At 27.3% G+C, this 22370-nt stretch overlaps 1 protein-coding gene across 1 annotated transcript in view; it reads right to left on the reverse strand.

Annotated features, from left to right (window-relative positions):
• Nucleotides 1-11273: 11273 nt before the first annotated feature.
• Nucleotides 11274-22370, reverse strand: part of LOC135953345 (octopamine receptor beta-3R-like) — a 54025-nt gene continuing 42928 nt past the window's right edge. The window contains exons 10-11 of the mRNA XM_065503198.1: nucleotides 12518-12626; nucleotides 11274-11484 (exon numbers count right to left, since the gene is read on the reverse strand). Coding sequence (XP_065359270.1) covers nucleotides 11274-11484; nucleotides 12518-12626 — 320 coding nt within the window. The remainder of the gene's footprint in view (nucleotides 11485-12517; nucleotides 12627-22370) is intronic.

A 22370-nucleotide genomic window follows, 5' to 3' on the forward strand; every position in this document is an offset into this window, starting at 1 on the left:
CTAGAATCACTTTCTGAGTCGATTAAACGATGTCCGTCCGTCCGTCTGGTTGGCTGGCTGGCTGGCTTGCTTGCTGGCTGTCCATGTAAACCTTGTGCGCAGAGTACAGGTCGCAATTTTGAAAATATTTCGATCAAATTTGGTACATATTATTTTTTCGGCCCAATCCAAGCCTATTGAAACTGGCTGAAATCGGTCCATTATTTCACCTAGCCCCTAAACAAATGTCCTTCCGAAATTATACTTCATCGGTCATAAATGTTTAATTTATATATGTATCTCCACAAATTGCGCTCCAAATAAGTTTTATATATACAAAATTCATGTCACCAAATTTTGTTACGATCGGTCCATAATTAGTCATAGCTCCCATATAGACCCGATTCCGAAAATCACTTTAACGTGCATAAATCGCTGGTATACTCACAAAATTCAACATAGTAAACTTTCATATAGACATAAATCACACGACCTAATTTCATGGTGATCGGTCCATAATTGGTCATAGCCCCCATATAAGGCCCACTTCCGAAAATCACTCAAAAATATAAATTATTGAAATTTTAAAAGAAAAATGTTTTTGCTCTTTTACTTAGTGTAGGGTATTATATGGTCGGGCTTGACCGACCATACTTTCTTACTTGTTTTTAAATTGAAAATCGTTTATTTTTGGATCCATAATTGATATTGCTCTGAAATCTTTTGTATATTATTGGCAATTTAGTTGTCTAACTAACAAAAACAAATTCGAGTCCATTCGGTCAAAAATTACGCCCTATATTTTTAAAAAAGCGGACCAAGGTATGGCAAAATTTTAAAATTTCAATTTATAACTTGGAAATTATAAGAGATAAACAGCACACGCAAACATGTCGAATGGGAAACAAAAAAAAAAATATTTTAAAAATTTTACATGTCGAAGGTACCCCACTTTGAGACCCCATAGGGCCGCCCCACTGTGCATTCCCAATAAGGTGTTTGCTATATGTTGACTACCACGACCGGCTGGCTACTAGATTGTATATTCGTAATCTAGGCTTTCATCTTGGAAAGGCAAATGATAAAACAACTTGTCATGTATCTAATTCTATATGCAATGGTGAACGGCTGGGTAATGATGGTAGTAACTTTAAAATATTTCCTTTAAATTTCCTTTACAAATAATACATTTTTTTTGTTTCTTTTTTTAATAAATTAATTTTTTATTACCGTTTTTTTTTCCACTAAAAATAATTAATAACAAAAACAAACATAATCAACAATTTCTTTTTGCATTTCTTGCATTTTACATTAAAATAACTTGAAATTATGCAAAACTTAAAAATAAACTGAAAATACAATTTAGTTTTAGTTTCTATTTAAAGTTCATCTTTTTAAAATTTAGTTTTTCTTTAGCATTAAAGATTGTCAGTTGCTGCAATTGTATGAATATTTAGTTTCATTTAAATCATTAATTTACATTGCATTTTGCAGCTATTTATTTTAAAATTAATTTTCTTTTTAATACATAGTTTTTATATTACAAACTATGTTTTCTTTTATTTGTTACTAACTTAGTTAAACACCAACATTTATACATAAAATTCACATTTATTTTGTTATTTTTATTATTTGTTCGCTTTCTTTTGTTTCTTAGTTTTCTTTTGTTTAAATTTTTTTTTTGTTCTTATAAGAATTTTCAATATTTAATATTCTAATTTATCAACTTCAATTGGTTACATTTCAATATTTTTTTTTTTTATTATTTAGATTTTAAATTTCGATGCAAATTTAAACTATATTTTTGAAATGACTTTTCCGTAAATATCTATTACATTTAGACAACAATCTAAATCTATTGTTATATTCTACGAGCATTTTTGAATTTTTATTTTTGAAAATTGTTTCAATTGCTTTTGCTACGAATTTTCCTCTTCTTTTGTATTTATTATTGTTTTAAAATATTAGATAACTACATATTTATAAGTCTTTTTTAAAGAAGCAAACATTTTAATAGTTTTGTTACTATTTGAAATTAATTACATATTTAAATGTTTAAAAATATCTGTAAACGTAAAGTCATTTATGTTAAAAGAAAATAATAAATATAGAAGTTTAATATCACTGATCAAGAGATACATACATTTTTAAATTAAAACTTTAAAGGTTTAAAATATTTTTTAAACAAAATCTTGTTAACAGAGAGTAGCTAGCTTCTTTCGTTTTGGTCCTATCGTGTTTTCAACAGACAGACAGATGGAGGGACATTGTTAAATCGTCTTAGAATTTCATACGGACCCTGAATATATATCCTTTTATGGATCGCGATGAATGTTTCAAAGTGCTATTAACGATATGACAAAATTAATATAAAAAGCAAAATAAGTAATAGAAAAAGAGCTAAGACCCAAAAAAGAACTTAGAAGTCATCAATGCACTTCTTTTAATTTGTGATTATTTATCATTATAATGTATACCAAACAAGTAATAAAATTGCATTGACAGATTTAAAAACAATTTAATACCGAGGATTTTACAATCCTTTTTTTGTCTCTCCTGTAAAAATTTAGGACGTTTACATCATAGAGAAATACACATAAAGCGGAAACTAGAAAAAAACTCAAAATCATCACATATATTTTTTACTAATGCATTCTCACCACTTAGGTTTTTGACAACTGAGTTAGGTCTTTGACAGGAGAGTTTTCGCTCTATGTATATTTTCTCTATGGTGTACATACTAAGCTAACTATTTGTATTTCAATAAAAAATCAGAACACAAACAATTCTAATTAAGCAATTAGTTTAGCTTCAAGTTTTTCTATATTCCTGGTATAATTAATTGTTTAAATGTTACGAATTAATTAGAATTGTTATGTTAGAAGGAAATAAAAACAACGGAAATTAAACAGAAAACTTTAGATGCCTAACTAATATACATTAGGGTGGCCCTTAATAAACGTAAGTTGAATTTTTGCAAGTCTCATCCCCCCAGTTTGGTGAACATTGGTAAAAAAAATCATCCTGAAAAAATTTTAGGTAAATCGGTTGGGGTTATGATTTGAGAAAATTGTCTTTCAAAAAAATATGATTTTTGAAAAAATTCTTTAGGGTATCATTGGTAAAAATGGCCATTTTTGGAATGGTACACGTAACACACTACATAGCTTTGGTAGTCCAAGGGGTGCCTAATGATGCCATATTAGTGGGATAGCTGAACTAATTTTGGGATTTGAGAAAATTGTCTTTCAAAAAAATATGATTTTTGAAAAAATTCTTTAGAGGATCATTGGTAAAAATGGCCATTTTTGGAATGGTACACGTAACACACTACATAGCTTTGGTAGTCCAAGGGGTCCCTAATGATGCAATATTAGTGGGAAAGCTGATCTAATTTTGGGATTTGAGAAAATTGACTTTCAAAAAAATATGATTTTGAAAAATTCTTTAGAGGATCATTGGTAAAAATGGCAATTTTTGGAATGGTACACGTAACACACTATATAGGTTTGGTAGTCCAAGGGGTGCCTAATGATGCACTATTAGAGGCATAGCTGAACTAATTTTGGGATTTGAGAAAATTTACTTTCAAAAAAATATGATTTTGAAAAATTCTTTTGAGGATCGTAGGTAAAAATGGCCATTTTTGGAATGGTACACGTAACACACTATATACTAGGTCTCGTTTTATGCGATAGATGCGTTAATTACAGAAAAAACTGAAAATGATAAAAAAAATAAGCTAAAACATTTTTTAAGGAAATTCTGTAAATATGTATGATTAATCTGAATCACTGAATAATTGTCTGCATCGTTTTGGAATTGGTTCAACGTCACTTTCATCACTAGATGATATAATCATATTGTCATCATATTGTAAATATCATTTTCATCACTAGAATTTAAAAAAATACATCTAAAATTTTAAAATATGTTAAAATTTTAAAAAAATCCTAAATTTAAAAATCGCATAAATTTGAAACCGCATAAAAAAATCCGCATAAAACGAGACTTGAGTATATAGGTAGTATATAGGAGTATATAATGATGCACTATTAGTGGGATAGTAGAAAAATAATGAATAATGATGTGGTTTGTGTCTCTACTAGTTAAATACGAATTTATCTTCACACACATTAAAATACAGAAATTGGTCAAAACATATTAAAGTCATTAAAAATTCACCAGGCCATAAACGTGTCTCAGGCCACTAGAACAAGAAATGTAAGAACAAAATTAACATATTTTGAGAAATATTAAAATAAAAGCACATTTTTACTTAAACTAAATCCATTAGAGTTCGTTTGTGACCAGGTCACTTCATTTGTTTTTAGGGTATCAACATTTTTCTGAAGGTTTTTGCGTAAATAAAAATAATGGCGTCCTTTTTTTTTTGGAAAATTTTCACTCCTTGTGGTGGTTAGTGATAGAAAGGAAATATTGGTGCCATTTCACTAAGCTATAAATACCTTTTCATCGTGCATGTTTAAAAAAACTAAAATTTATTTTTTTTTTTTATGAAATTTGTGCCCCCTGTAGGATTCAAAAAACATCTATTGTATTAATTTTTGATGCACAATCGACTGGTGAAATCAGATTTGCAAATATATTCAACCGTTGAATATTATAGTTAAGATAATTCTAAATATATTTGAAAGTTTTACTATATCGTGAAGGTTATAGGTCAAATTTTTCAATATTTGGAATTTCTAAAGATATATAGATGTTATATATTTTTGGGCCGATTTTGATTTTGATCTCAAAACTCCACTGGGCTCGCGGCACGTCTTAACTCCAACCTATTTACCTAAAATTTTTTCAGAATGATTTTTTTTACCAATATTCTCCAAACTGGGGGCAAAAATCCAACTTTTGTTTATTAAGGGCCACCCTAATATACATACATAAATACTTACTTAGAAATTTGTTTAACCATCTGATTGTAGTTTATATCCATAGGCACATAATCTCTTAAAGTTCTTTATTTATAAAGAGTTTTACATAGAAGAATTGACATGCACCGGATATTAAACGTGAATATTTTAACGAATTGTACAAAAATATTGGTAACTAAGTAAACATTTCATTCTTACTTCATTAACATGAAAAATTTCCCAAGGAAAATTTCAAACATTTTTGAACAACACAAAAATATATGTAAATGAAATTGAAATAATATTTTTCAAGTCCTCTAGATTTTATTTGAAAACATAAAACACATAAAAATATGAACAAAATCATACTATTTAAGAAACTATTTATAAATGTTATGAATTGAAATCAGAACTTAATATTTATGTTGAAGCTCCTTTCTGCACTGAAAAAACTATTTCTTAAACCGTTTCAATTCAAATATACATATATCACATATTGAACTGGTTTCAATTATTTTATAATTGAATCAAGTATTCATGTGCTCAAAAACAAAATTTTCTGATATTTTCTATTGAATTTTGAGTTTTGAATTTGATAATTTTGACAATTGAATATACAATTTTCGTTATTGGTTGAAATTTAAACACAAAAATTATTGAATAGATAATTTTCGTAATTGAAAACACATTTTTGTTATTTTTCGTGTTTTTAATTACGAAAATTATCTATTCAATAATTTTTGTGTTTAAATTTCAACCAATAACGAAAATTGTATATTCAATTGTCAAAATTATCAAATTCAAAACTCAAAATTCAATAGAAAATATCAGAAAATTATGTTTTTGAGCACATGAATACTTGATTCAATTATGATATAATTGAAACCAGTTCAATATGTGATAAAAGTTTGAATTGAAATATAATTTTTTCTGTGTGTGTAGAGTTCATATAATTCAAATTATAAAATCAATTACAAAATATTACAGTAGAAAGAAATAATAATAATTTTTTTTGTTTTGCAATTTTTATCAATTTCAAAATTTTCAGTTAAAACATAAAATGTTAGTGGCTTAAATTTATAAATACATATCAATACGTATACTTCAAATATTGCTTATAAACCAGAGACATTTACAAGAACACCATGTGTTATTTTACCTATTTAAATACTTAGACATATTTCATATATTTATTTAACTAAGTAATATTTCAGCTTTTTTGTTTTCCTTTTTATTTAAATATTTTTTTATTTTGTATTGCTATTTTATACATTGTTTATTATTTAGAAAAGCCGTTTGCAATACAATACATTACATCAATATTTATCTGGTATATTTTTTATATTTTTTTTCACTAAATTTTAATTATTATTTACAAAACAAAATACGTTTTTCCATGTTTAAATATAACAGGTGTTGAAAAAGCTTGTAAAATGTTAAATACATACCAATTATGTATGCTGCATATGTGTTTTAAAACTTAAAATAATTTTTTACTCATACTGGTAAACTCATAAGAAAATAACTTAACAAACGTCTAGAAAGTATTATTGCTTTAAAATACTAAATAACATTTGTATTGTTGTAGTAGTAGTTGCTATCAAAATAACTATTTAAGTATGTGTGGCTGTATAGATAAGGTTAAATTAAATGGCAAGCACAGTGGGCCAGACAGTACCCTTTTAACAGGGTGCAATAGAAATAGTAAAAGGAAAATGTTTTTTTTAAATATTATTTATGTGTAAATAAATTCATCTGCTTACAAATTAAATGGAAGCATTTGTTGTTAAAAAGTCAACACTCTCATATTACAGAGTTGCTTTTTCCAGTAAAGAAATATAATAATTTACATAAGAACAAGATGCAATATTTTTGGAGCAAAAATTATTATAACTATATGTACTATTTCAGAAAAGTATTCATTCAAAAGATAACAGTTAATAGAAAACAAGTTAAAAGGAAGACTTTTCTATATTTAATATGACTAATGTGACAACATATCCCTCATTATTCCTTTTTTAAGCTCATCCAGCCCCAATTTTTCAGCCAACCCAGGCGCGGATCCAGAGGGGGTGAAATAGGAAATTTTCCCCCCAAAACAGAAAATTTTTCATATAAAAAAGCAATAAAAAGAAAAATGTAGAACAAATTTTAACCCTCTTAAATGGTTGACCTGGATCCGCGCCTGATCAAACCTGTAACTATAATTCTTATTTTTGAATTTCTATTCTATTATTATGCTCAGGGTGTGAGGGTGTCTTCATGGCATTATATAATAATTTCATTTAAGTAGTTACTTACATTTGATGAATGCTTGTGATCAGTCAATACGCCAATACCAAATATGCTTTTAAACAATATAAATCAATGGTCAAAAAACCATTGGAGATAATTACCTTTGCCTTGCTGTCATTGTTAGAAGGGCATTATATCGACAGTGTTTCGATAATTTAAAAAAAAATCATATTTTTTGGTTTCGAATTTGAACTATTTTGCAAATTATACTTGTTTAGAAAGTTTTTGTTCATGATGTAAAACATATATGGGTTTGTTACTTCAGGAAAAATATTGCAAACAAATTCAGGACGTGAAACTTCAAAATAGTGTTACGAAATTGCACTATCAATTTTAATATAACGGTTTGTAACGACTGCTTGCAACATTCATCATGTTTATAAACATTTCCAGGTCTCGAAACTTCTACTTATCAACAATGTTGATAACACGTTGTTATTAACATTGTTTTTAAGTATAACAGAATTAATTGTTAAAGCTGCTAACATTAACATAGCTGCTAAAAGCTGTAGAAATAGAACATTCTAGTTTTGTCCTTTAGATAGACAATTCCTGAAACTCCTAGAACATATCACTAGTAGTAACACCAAATTGCAGTCAGCCAGTTTATCATAGTCGTTGTTAGAGTTAACATCAACTGCATTACCAGTGTATTCATGTACATTATAAAGTGTATAACATAAGAGTGTGTATTAAAAGAAAGTGACTATTTAATTTGTTGTGTAAATTTGAATAAATAAAGAGTTGTTACAATCATAAACTACCAAACTTCTTTTATTTGCAAAAGAATACGGTTTATTTAAAGGAAATAAACCACGGTTTTAAAAGGTAAAAACGTAATAATATCCATACAGCCAAGATATTTTGAGTAGGGTATAAAAGTTAAAACATGTTTAAATCCTTTGTGGTTTCTTAACTTATCTTATGAATGATATTAAAGCAGAATAATTATTTATTTTGTGTGAGCAGTTGTTTCAAATTTAATAGAAAAAAGCATATTCAATTTAAATAGAGAAATATGATTTCATTACTTTTTTGGCTTGAGCCCACTGTGCTTAGTATTAACGTTTAAAGTAGAACAATTTCTAAATACCCCCTTAAGAGCAGTTCTTTGTTTTTTTTTGTTTAAAACACTTAACATAATATAAAAATAACATTTTGTTTTTATTTTATTTTTTTAAATTTTCTTGTTTTTGTTTTTTGTTTATCACATAAATAGTTTTAGTTTACAATCTCTTACTTTACTACGATGTACTTATAGTTACTGAGATATACATATACATACACTCAAATACATTAGGATGGCCCCAAAAAAAAATAATTAAAATAAAATTTTAATTCATTCTAAGATAGTGTGTTTCAAAATTTTTTTCCTGGATTCAGTATTTGGTAAAGTGGATCAATGGATAAAAGGGTATTTTTGTGTCTTTTGTTTTCATATTTCTATATTGATATCATGTGAAAGGACTTTGAAATATTCAAACTTAGTTTAAATTAATGTTTTAAACCTCATAAAATTTCACTGAATTTGAATTTTATTTGAATTTTTCGAAATCAATTTTCTTCCTGATTTGATCATTAGAGTATCCTAAACCGAACACTGTTTTTTTTAATTTTTTTGTAAACTCAACCGGTTTCGGCTTTCTTTAACTTTTCGGTTTTTTGACAAACCGGTTTTTGTAAGACGGTTAAGCAGTTTTAATGAAATATGTTTTCTAAAGCTTATTTAAACACATTTTCGAAATACTTTGAAAATATTCATTTATTTTACAGAAATTTGTAGCATTTTGTAAAAGATAAAAAATAAAGATAGAGCTTTAAGAATTCAAAAATGTAAAATTTTCGAGGATTTCATATGCAGTTCTTAATATATTTCTTATTAGTGTCAACAAAACCTGTATGTTGAAATCAACTTTCCGTAGACCCCAAATAACTTATATACATGATTCATACATCAATATATCGGGAATTTTCGATTTCTGACATTAATATAGACATTAAACAATCAAAATCAAAAACCTTTGCAACAGCGTATATAATGCCAAAATAAGTCGAACCTACATTGGGTCAAAATTGGGAAAATTAGTTTTTACCCCGAATTTTCTTGTCACCAATAAAACTTTTTTGTTATAAATTTTTTTTTCTCAAATAAATATTTTTTTTTTAAATAATAAAAAAAAATTGTGCCATAAAATTTTTAAAATTAAAAAATATTTCAAATTTTTATTTTAAAGTATAATTTGTTGAAGGGTAAATAAAAAACCATTTGTTTGAGAAATTTTGTAGGTATTTTAGTTAAACTAAAATGTTGGTTTTATTATCCAATCAATTATAAAGTGTTATACAGTGAACTCGCGATAACGTGAACTAATTTTTACCAAGACGGTTCACGTTTACGAATGTTAAAATTAAATGATAAACAAGTATTTTAAAACAAATATTTTATTAATTTTTAATAACAAAAAATACATATATGCAATAATTTAGTTCACTTTGCATTTGATAAATAAAAAAATAAATTTCTTATGAATATAACCAAAAAAAAAAATACACATCAAATTAACAGAAACTAATAGGAACATTTTTTGGTTGAAGATAAATAAATTTAAAATGTTTTTCCAGCATTTGTGTAAAATTTCTTGTGAAATTCGACTTTATGCAGATTCTAAAAGATTTATTCCATCTTTTAAAGATATAATTTTGTTTGTTTTCCACCGAGCACTCTTCTCCAATGATTACAAGTATGTTTTATCTGGTAGCTGCTTCCAGTACAAACCGGATTCGTCAGCATTATAAAGTTGATTTTAAACGGGTCAATATGTTGTGGCTGTGCCGAAAGCTTTTCGCCAGAAATTTTGAGGAAAATTGGCTTAAATTATTGAAGTCATTCCGCTTACAGGCATTTTTTGTTTCGCATGATAATTCCTTATTTGTACAGAGTTTTTTTCCATTTTCGGAAGTTCAGATGTACATAATGTTTTACGCTTTCCGGTACCATAAAAAGTATTATTTACACGATTTGTTATTTTCTGTTTTTTCTTTTTAATGGAACAAACTGTTAATTTAGCAACACAATATTTTCTTGCCAAATCACTGACACTATAACCCTGTTGCAATAATTCAAGTACTTTATTTTATTTAGTTTATCTTTCAAAGATAACACTTTCGGTTTTTTATAATGACATTTTCATGAATAAGAATTTTTAATAACTTTCAACTTTTATGTAGCGATGTCAATGAACAACTAACATACTTGGATACAATTAAGAAAAAATAACGCTGTAACATAAACAAATAAGTCACTCAATTCGGGGATTTCCCAATTAAAACAACAGTTTAAAAAGTAAAGAAAAAAAACAGAAATTTGTTCACGTTTTAGAGCTTCCAGATTTTGTTCACGTTTTAGAATAGTATGTATAAAAATAAATTTGTTCATGTTTCTGATACGTTCACACTTTCGAATGTTCACGTTTTCGCGAGTTCACTGTATACCAATCGAAAGCTTATGAAATAACATCTATTTTGAATAATTCATATGAGGTATTAATTTAAACTAATTTTCAAAATTTTAAAATATTTTTGGACCTACACTATAGTTTCAGATACGGCATTAAACGCTTTTCACATTTCATTTGTTTTCTTTGCCAGATATATGAACAAAATCATAAAAACCTTAAAAAATTATATTTTTATTCTGTGATTCAGGTCACCAAAACCGACACCAGGACAAACATTTTGAGAAATGGTCTCCTCAATAAAACTAAACTTTCTTACACCTTATTTTTCCTGCATACAAACGGGGCCACCCTAATATACATACTCAAACATACAAAGATACGTAAATACGTGGTTAAAACACACAAATTCACAATCATACAAACACACAAAAACATACTTACGAACCTAATACATAGTGATAGTATATTGGTAATACTGTACTTGTGAGTTAGTATCATTTGCATATAAATTCACACACTTAGCCCTCACTCTATTTATTTTCTGCATTTGTTGTATAAGTAAGTAAATTGTACCATATCTTGTCTCGTAGTCTGGTGTATGTATACTTTTTTAGTACACTGTTGCTGGTATTGCTGACGATGAGGATATTGTTGAATGCTGCATATGCTACACATAATAAGCATTATAGGGATTACGTTTCTCCAAACAGGGTAAAACACATTCTAAGGTATTGCGAAATGCTTCTCGAAAATCACGATTAAAATAAGCATAAATGAGTGGATTGAGTGTTGAATTAAAATAACCAATCCAAAATAGTACAGCTACCACAACATCCGGACAAGGACATGCTGGACCACATAGTGACGTTATCACGTACCTATTTGAATAAAAAGGAAAAAAGAAATATAAGTGGGTGGCATGAATTTAGTAATATTTATAAGTTTATAAAGTTTTTCACTATGCATACAAGTGTGTATAATTGTTTAGATTAATACGCATTAGATAAAGAAAATAGTTTAAGCTGTTGGCATTAGATAGGTTCAAGCTGTATACAAAGAATAATTTGAAGAGAATGTCATATGAAATCAAAGTATTTGGAGCGAATGGTTAAAAATTAACAAAAACTGAAAAAAGTGGTTTAGTTTAGGGGATATCAAGAATAACTTTTCATCACAACCAGGTTAAATATATGGGCATTTCTATGGTTCAGAACGGGACATTCGTTCGCCTTTGAAGTAAACAATTTTTTTTTTTTGGTAATTAAGCTAAGGTGGCTTTGTGTTTATAGTAGTCAGAATGAAATATTTACATTCGTTTTTGCTGTACACCTTTAGTATGATATAGCACGCGACATATTTCCTCTCACACTTGTAATAAGGAATAGTTTAAGTAATTTAAACAGAAGCTTAGTATTTACTATATACATAAACATCTAAATATAAATGTTAAACATTCAAAACATTTATTTTTTAAGTAATATACATTTACTATAGAGAAAGCTACACTCTTTGAAAAGCGAAATAAAATGATTTATTAATTATTATATTCAGAATCTAAATTTAATGTTTTCAGCCATTTGATTAGCAGGGTTGCAGATTACTGATAAGTAACTATGATTTAATTACCAGAACGCGACACAAGAACAATCAAGCATTGTTCGGCAACATTGAAATGTTAATTTTGTTTGCCAATTCTCTCATTTCTCACAACTAAGTTTTGTTGCAAATGCTAGAAGAATTCATGTCATTATTAACATTTTAAATATTCGTGTGGAAATGCCCATATGTATTCCTAAAATTACTTTTAGCTATCTAAGATACCTTTTACGATGCTGCTCTATTACTTATTTTAAATGTTTTTCTAGTCATTACCTCACCACTTGATTAAACTTTAAATAGTTTTATACTTACCATAGAAAAAATGGCAACCAACACAATAGGAATACACCCATTATAATGCCCAAAGTACGTGCTGCTTTATGTTCCGCTTTCCAGCCTTTTGTTGGTCTTACTGAACCACCTAGAAATATGAAAAATAATTAATAGATATAGTTTTCTTTCCCTTTAATTTCTAGCTCTTTTATACACACTCTATTGCGAGCACATTCTACACAAATAGATTCAAAGTATTAAAAAGTTGAGAAAAACAGAAATAAATTAAAAAAGAACATACAAAAATAGCAAAATCCATAAGTAAAATTTGCATATGATTTAAGCTTTTGTTTAATAGAGTTAGTAGAAAAATTCATAGATACCTAGGTATGCATAGAAATATGTCTAATTAAAATTGTTAGTTAGTACCAGTAAAAGAACAAGTTTAAAGAGTAAAAAAAACACCAAATAAAATGTATAAAGTTTCATAACATTTTTATTTTATTTTTGTTTAAAAATTAAAAAGGTTTAAATTTAAATATCTAAAACACGTAAAACGTAATAACTTTTTAATTGCTTTTACTCTAATTGGAGAAGAAATATATTAAAAAAACATAAAGGCTAAAAGTAGTAGTACACTGAGCGTTACAATCATGACTTTATTTATAATTATAACCTTAGGTTATTTATTTATTATTCATATTTTTTTCTGAAACATGCATAATTCTAAGAAATGTATAATTTTAACATTAATTAGCCATATTATGAACCTGTTAGAAAACCAAAACAAATTAAGTGTAAACAAATCTATGAGCGTTTATATGTCAGAGAAGATGTGAAGATGTTTAATTAATGAAAAGCGCTACATATTTTTTATATTGATAGATTATTTTTTTTTTCGGCAACAAACCTGCTAAAAGAACTTTTGTGTATTTTTACATAAGGGGCATTTTATGTCAAGTGAACCAACTTTTGAAATCAATGTCTTCCGATCGGGATAACATCAAGGTTAGTTCTATTGGATAGTAATTCAGACACAATTTTTCAACAAGATCGGTCGAAAACTCTTTGAGTTAGCAGGTGTTTTTTCTTATTCATGTAACTTATTACCTATTGTTCTTAGCAAAATATGTCCCAAATAGTTTAGATAGCTCTTTTTTCAATATTTCGAAAAAAAAATATTTAAAAAAATAAAAACTGCGAAAAATCGCCTTTTTTAAATTCAAATTCATATAACTTTGGAATCAGTCACGATTTGTAAACAATTAGTTTTTTACGTATACATTATTGAATAGATAATTTTCGTAATTCAAAACACATTTTTGTTATTTTTTGTGTTTTCAATTACGAAAATTATCTATTCAATAATTTTTGTATTTAAAATTCAGCCAATAACGAAAATTGTATATTCAATTGTCAAAATTATCAAATGCAAAACTCAAAATTCAATAGAAAATATCAGAAAATTTTGTTTTTGAGCACATGAATACTTGATTGAATTATGAAATAATTGAAACCAGTTCAATATGTGATAAATGTTTGAATTGAAATATAGTTTTTTCTGTGTATCGTAAGTTATACAAAATAATTGATAGCTACCACGAAATTTTTTATAGCGCTCGATGAGCGATTCTATATATGTATGTAACTTTTTTGAAATCAGAATACAGATGAAGAAATAGGATCGTTTTAAAAATTTAACATATCCGAGGTGTCTTACTTTAGGGAGCACTGTCGTACCCCTGGTGGGCCCATGTGATCAAAATTCAAAACTAAAACTGACAATACTTCTTCTTTGTGCACGTCAAATTTCATTCAAATCGGACTAAGTGTTTAAAAGTTACAGATTTATTTTCCTATTTTTATTTTTCTTCTATAAGGTCATAATATTATAACCACTCTGACGTATACGCATTTTTTTATTATAAAAACCAAATTAAACATACGCCATCGGTTTTAGTTTTTGTACATTACAGTGAGTCTTATTTTGCACTTTTTTCGATTTTCAATACTCCCAAGTTCTAAAATTGTGCTCTGTCATCTAAAGATTTATTTTACGTTTTGAGTTGAAAAAATTTTAAAATTAAATGTTGAAAAAAAAATAGAATTAAAAATTAAATATGAAATCTTAACATTGTATGACATCGACAATTAGTGTTTATAAACCGATTAACCGGTTAACCGAAAAGCCGGTTGATTTTCGGTTAAACGGTTTTTATCACTCGGTTAACCGATTTTTAAAATTTAGGTCTAAAATTAAGAAATCTCATGGTTTTTTGCATTTTTTATATTCATTGTATACATATTATTGGTCTGATTTGAAACATAAACTGCTGATTTACAATACAAACCTATTTAGATTGATATTTTTAATAATTACAATGATTCTAAATAGTAGAGGACGATGAATTTACTTAAAAACTTTTTTTAAATTATTAATCATTTTCGTTAGCTTAGTCCTTTTTAGAAATATTACAGGAGAGACAAACAACGTTCTAAAATCCATGATTTGAAATATTTTTGAAATCGGATAATGGAGTTTTATTAATTATTTGATATGATTTATAATGAAAAATAATCACAGCTAAGAAGAGGGGCTTTTGGATCTTACAAGTCCTTTTTTGGGACTTGTAACATTTTCTGTTTCATATCAAAAAGTCGAGAGATAATAAATTTTAAAAATTATCAAATATTTAATTAAAAAATGTATTTACATTTTTTGGTTGAAATTTAATGAATCAACCAATATTTAAAACAAGTATAATATATTTATATACTTAATTCAATTTGACTGAGATAATAATTTTGAAATTTTTACAAAATAAAATGGACTTAGCACTTTTGTATATTTATAGTTATTTAATATTAGCTTTGTTCAATAACTAAAAGTTGTTACTAGTTAGTAACAATTGTTACAGGAAAAGCGTTCATTAACTCAAAAAACTTGCAAGTAGAGAAAAAATCAAGAGCGTATAAATTTTAGAGAGTGTTTTCTCGTTGCAAACTATTACAAGTTCTATTTTGAACTCATAATAGTTAGCAGCTTATATTTCAAATGTTTTGTGTTATTGTTTATTTATTTACAATTTTATTTTTGTGGTGAAAAAATTTCGAAAAAACGAATTTTCAATAAAATTGAAAAAAATGTATTTATACATTTTAAAAAGAATAAAATAAGAAAATTGTATGTATAAAACAATTGTTACTGGAAAAGCGTTTATTTACTTTTTACTATTTTTGAGAATTTAAGAGACAAATTTTTCTAAAAAAGGTCAATTTTCGGTTAACCGACAAACCGGTTTTTAAAAAGTCGGTTTTTTATAAACACTATCGACAATTCTCAAATTTTTAATTATAAAATATTTTTAAACGAAATTTAAAATAATTGTTTTCGTTTGTAATAAGAATTAAAAATTAAAATTTATAGTTAGTACGCGCTATGGGTCAGCGTGGGAACCGATTTCGAAGCAATTTTGGTTTTGGTCACAAAATTTAATAAAATTATTCCTTTAATAAATATATTTCGTAGCATATTTTCTAATATTTCATTTCGAATTGCTTTTTTGAGTTGCTAATTTATGAATTTGATTTATGACATTGTCATAAATTTCTAAGACATAACTAACCCTTCTATATCTGGGATTAAACTTATCTAAGACAGCAAAGTTACACATCTAAACTAAAAATTATTAAAAATATAAAATACGTGAAATTTCGTTTTCAAGAACAATTTATATATTTTATTGGAACATTTAACAAATCATACTATTAAACAAATTACATATATATTTTTTTTACCTGGATTTCATTAACCCATGATAACCTAAAGTCAAAAATAAAATTTTTAAGGCAAATTCTCACATCAAATTCAAAATACTATCAAATTATCAACCAAAATAATGTTAGAATTTTTTATTCAATAAAAAGAAGCATTCGTATTATTTATTAATTTTATAATATTTATAGCCTAGTTTGTATGTATTTAAAATTTGAACAGTATTTTTGACATTGGTTTAATATCCGTTAAAGATGACCAAGTAAAAAATATATTATTTGTGTAATAAATATAATATTAATAGTGTAATTTTAGTGAATACATCGTCTAAGTTAGATGTATTGTACAATTTTGACTCCAGATTTAAAAGGGTTTATAATTTTCTAGAAATTTAAAATATCGGACACTTAATTAGCAATCCCAAGAAACAATCTGAAATTAAATATTATAAAAGGTATTTTTAAGAAATTATTTTAAAAAATTGTTGACAAAAAACTTAGAACAGTTAACATTTTATTTTGCATTTTTAATCCACATTTATCATTTATTAGTTTTTTAATTTATTAATATTTTTGAAATTTCGCTAAAAAAATTTGAAAATTACGGATTTGTTTTCAACATGTCTTTTTTTGTGAAATATAGCTACATCGATCTAAACCTAATCTCATTATGCTCAAGTTTTTGATGACGGAGAAGAATTTAACACCTCGAGTACATCGAAAATTAAAAAAATGGTGTAACCCCAAACTATTTATTTAGTGTAATATTCAACTTACACCACTTTTGCTACATTACTTTGTTATATTAGGCTCTGTGCAAAAACGATTGTTTCAGCCCCGTCTGCTTTTGAATTGTATTGATTATTGTATTGTATTGTATTGATATTGGTAATGTAAGGACTATATGTAACACCGGAACAACAAAATTGTAAGTTACACCACTTTTGCGCTAATGGCTTCATGTGTGATTTACTATCAATCATTTTTAAACAATTTATTATGAATGATAAGGGTATATTTTGGTTGTTTATTGTGTTTCAGTTTTCCCACTGAGATATACTGTAGAAGCATAAAAAAGCAAGTAAGTTGATTTGTATTTACATGGACTAGTAGTTGGAATGTAGGCTAAATTTTTTTTTAAAAAAATCAGGTCATATCCGGATGTCAAGCAATTTTATATTAAGATATTACTTGAAAATATCTTAAAATCAAACGCTTACATGTGCGGGCTATCTCCTTTACTTCAAAAATTATTTATGTAAACGATAAGCATCGGAATTTTTTTTTTCCGATAAAATTTTAAAAAATTTAAATTTAGTCTGGTCCATATTTTCCACTAATTCGAATTTTAAAATTGTCTTTACAAAAAAGCACTAAATCATGAAATCCTTAAAATGTTATAAAAATTTATAGAAAAAATTGTTTCTTTAAAATGTTAATTCTCTTGTCCTAAGGTTTTCAATAATACCAAATATTTGTACATAATTATATCTACCTATCAGGATTCACACAAATCTTGTCATCTCTTGAAATTTTTAACGTTTTGACATTCGTAGAAGAACTGAAATTTCGTTCACTATCGACGAGCTATCGAATTATTTTCAAAATAAAAAGTTTCTAAGCCACAGTGACCTATGCTTTCTATATTTTTGTAATCAATTTTTAAAAATGTCAGATATGTATTATTTTTAAAAATCCTAACAAAATTAGATTCTAGAAAACAGCACTGCAATTTGCCCAGTATATTTTATTTAATATCTTTAAATCTAAAATCTATTTTCTGTATATTAAGGCTCTCATACCACATGTTCAAACTGATTAGTAAATCTTAGTTTTCTATTGTTTGGTAAACAAAGAAAATTTGTCCTTGGGTTATAAACAAACATTTACAAATACAAAAAGTTTCAATTTAATGCTTTGTAATGAAGTACTTTGCTTTAATGTTAAATCTTAAATCATTTTTATATATATATTTTTTTTTTCATTTCAGTCTCTATGTCAATATTTTATAAATATAAATAAGGAAAAGTAAGCATCGCTATTGTAAAGGCAACTTGAAATTAAAACAATATTATATTGTAAGACGAGTAATGTTACGAAATAGCAACAATTCTCTAATAAACTCTTAATGATTTAACCATAGTTACTCTTCATCATCATCATTATCTAAGTCATGACATAATACGAAGAAAGTACATAACTAATCTATGTATAAATAAAATAGGATGATACAAAGATATGGTATAAACTGGGTGACAAAAATATTTTGCTTAGTGTAGATAAGTTTAACAGTGTGACTTGATTTTTATATTTCATTATTTGAGTAGAAAACTGTAGAAATCTTTATATATATAATTCTTCTGTACTTGTGTTAGTAACTGAACTCCTCCTTAACGGCTGGGCCGATTTCGATGACATTTTTTGTGTTTGACCAATACAGGAACAATGGGCATGGCACCTCCCATACAAAGTAAAAATGTATTACTGCATATCTGAAGTACACAGAGAAAACAGATTCGTGATAGTAACCGAATTTGTTGCCAATCGAATTTTTCAGTTCTATCAACAAAAAGTCAGTTGATAAAGAAGAATTTCGGTTGAAGCAACCAAACTTTTGTTACCCTTTCCAAAATTCTGTAGCTATAACTGTAAAATTCGATCACTAAGGTGGAATCATTCGATTGGCAACAAATTCGGTTGCTATCACGAATCTGTTTTCTCTGTGTACTATTATAGTGGAAGTCTTCAAACTTTGTGTGAGCTATGGCAGAACAACGTTTGTCGGGACAGCTAGTGTTTTATAAAAAAAGAACATAAATAGTGTTCTTCCTTTAGGATAGAACTGCGAGATTTACAAGATTTATGGCGTATCTTTTGAACACGGTGATGTAAGGCTTCTAAGCCAGACCGCCAGGAAGCTATGCTGGATCCAGTTCCAGAATCGGATGCATATATATGAACAACACCGATTACTCACCAAATCTTATAGTGAATGTGTTCCATCGTGCGAGAGATGGTTTGTGCGATTTAGAAGTGGTGATTTTGACACGGAAGACAAAGATCGCCCAGGCCAGCTCAAAAAAGTATGAAGACCAAATACAACTCAATAAGAGCTTGCAAAATCATTGGGAGCTACACAGCAATTCCAAAAAGTTTGCGAGCAACAGGATTCATCCAAAAGCAGGGAAATTGGGTACCATACAAATTGAAGCTAAGAGACCTTGAAAGACGATTTTGTATGTCTGAAATTCAGCTTCAACGCTATAAACGCTTTCAATCCATTACAATAACCCGAAGCGTAAGAAATCGTATGTGAAATCCGGCCAACCAACTAAAAGCCAAATATATATTTCGTTAAGGTAATGATCTGTATTTGGTGAAATCTGACCAGACCATCACAATGAACCTGTGCCGAAGGCAATTGCATTGGCATCGGAACGAGCCTTGGCCGAAAAACGCCCTGAACATGCGGCCACACGCAGAGAAAAAATATTGTTGGCCATGGTTACTGTAACCATTTCAATATTGTTACAAGTTTTTTAACTATATTATAGTCACAGTAACCATTTACATGGTTGTGGTAACCATAATATGGTTAATTTGCAATTTACATGATTGTATCAACCATATATATGGTTACAGTAAACAAGTATATGTTTTGTGACAACCATTCATATGATGAAGGACTTATTATATTATGGTGCTCTCGGCTTAAGGCTTATCATAATCTGAGAACAACATATTACGATAAAATTATTCATCATAAATATGGTTGCCACAAACATATATTTGTTTACTGTAACCATATATATGGTTGATACAATCATGTGAATCGTAAATTGACCATATTATGGTTACCACAACCATGTAAATGGTTACTGTGACTATAATATTGTTAAAAATCTTGTAACACTATTTAAATGGTTACAGTAACCATGCCCATTTATATTTTTTCTCTGCGTGCAGACATGAAACTGTAATATTCCATAATGACCATGTTGCAATATCTTTTGTATTTAGAATGAAGTGGTTGAGAAGTTTTGGCTTAGCCACTTTATAGTCCAGACCATGCCCCGTCCGACTACTATTTGTTGCGATCGCTGCAGAACGATCTCTCACTTCAGAACAGAGTATCCAGTATTGGCTTGATTCGTTCTTGGTCTCAAAAGATGAGCAGTTCTTTTGGCTCGAAGTAAATTTATATTATAAAAATGTTTCAAAATGATATACCGCATTTTTAAGTCATTCACCCAATATTTTTTTTTAAATTGGAAAAACTCGCGATTTTGATATCGTATTGTATTTTAGATCATATTTTATTGATTAAGGATTCATTTGAATTTTTAAAAAAATTAAAATTTTACGAGAAGAACATTTCCAAAAGTGCATCTGCAAATTGCATGATTTGTTGAAAGAGAGGACGAAATTATCTCTCAAATGCATCTTACATCACATCTGCTTCATAAGACCAGCATATTTTCAATTCAAAGACCGTGTCAATATTCATGAAGTTTTTTACAAGGAATCTCTACAATTCTCATTTAGTAAAGATTATTTTACGCGTAAGTAGTTATGTTGTCTTCAAAGGAAAGATAACAATTTATGAGATTTATCAGAATAAACACATATAACGGAAGGAGACAGAATTAGCTCAAGAATTACTCAATAACAAAATACATGAGAATACTTAGACTTTTGCCTCTCACTTACCTAACTAGTTGTCATGTATGATTTATGATTTGGCTGTTTTTATACTGGCTTTTTAAACCATAACCTGGTATTTTGAGCTGGTTTCATTTCAAATAACCATTAATAAATTTTTGTTTGTATAATTTTTACTTTCTATCATTAATTTGTTAATTGTGAATTCTTTTCCAGATGTTTGCTTATTAATTTTTTTTTGATTTTTTAATGAAAAATCTCTGATTACAATTACAATTATCGCAATAGTTTTTTTCTTTTTGTTTTAATATAAATGGCGTTGAACTATGCACTAATTGCACATCATTGATGATTAAAATTGATGAGTAGCATTTCAGTTTTGATTAAAATGAAGTCCATATGTTAGAATGTACGATATTTTATTGTATGTAAGAGTACAACATAAAAGTAAATGGAGATACAGATGCACATAGCGGAAAATATATATCATTTTACAAACATACAAAAGAGTACTTAGTAGTTAGTGTTATACATGTTTAACAGAACCAAATGACAGTCAGTACGAGTAAAGAAATAGGAAAAAATTGTTTTTTTTTTGTTTTGTTTGATATTGTCATAGATATTAAATGGAAATGGTAGCAATAACAACGACAACAATAACGACAGCAATAGCAACAAGCAAATGGTAGAGAGAGAAATATAAGATTATATTTATAGGTATATTAAATATTATGAAGTTGTGTAGATACATGTTGATAAAATAAGAAAAGATACAAGATACAGAATACAGAATACACATACTTATACTACATACTTAAAGTTGAAATACAATACTAAATACATAAGAAAATGTGAAAAATTTCAACAAAAAAAGATTGATATTAAAATACATTTAAATTCCATACGAATCGTTTAAGCAACTAAATATTGAATTGGAAATCTTTCAACAATTTTAACAGTTTTCTTAAGATTTTGTAACTTGTAAAAACGTTTTGATTGTTGTTAAACGATTCGTTAAACGATATTTTTTATTGCAAACGAATTCAATGGGGAGTTGCTGGTTTTATGTCTTGATTTAATGGTTAAGATTTTAATAAAAAAATATTATTTTAAAGAGAAATGTTTCTATTATTGTTATTATGTGTGCGTGTGTGTATTTTAAATCTTAAATTAAGGAAATTTTCATTATTCAGCCTGATTTGAGCTAAGTGATTGAAACTATAAGAATTTCTATGAACATATGTTAGAATGTACGATATGTACGATTGAGCTAAAAAAAGCTGCTGTTTGGTCTGGAGTTTGGGCCGATGTTTTACATGAACAAACGGCTAGATAGACAGATGGTCATTTTACGCAAATTGTTTGAAAAATATTTTTCTTTTACTTGAATATGGTTTTTATTTATTAAAAAATGTACTTGCTATGAATTCGATCAAGTTAGAAAAAATCATAAACC

Source organism: Calliphora vicina, chromosome 1 (assembly GCF_958450345.1).
Source record: "Calliphora vicina chromosome 1, idCalVici1.1, whole genome shotgun sequence".
Taxonomy (NCBI): Eukaryota; Metazoa; Arthropoda; class Insecta; order Diptera; family Calliphoridae; genus Calliphora; species Calliphora vicina.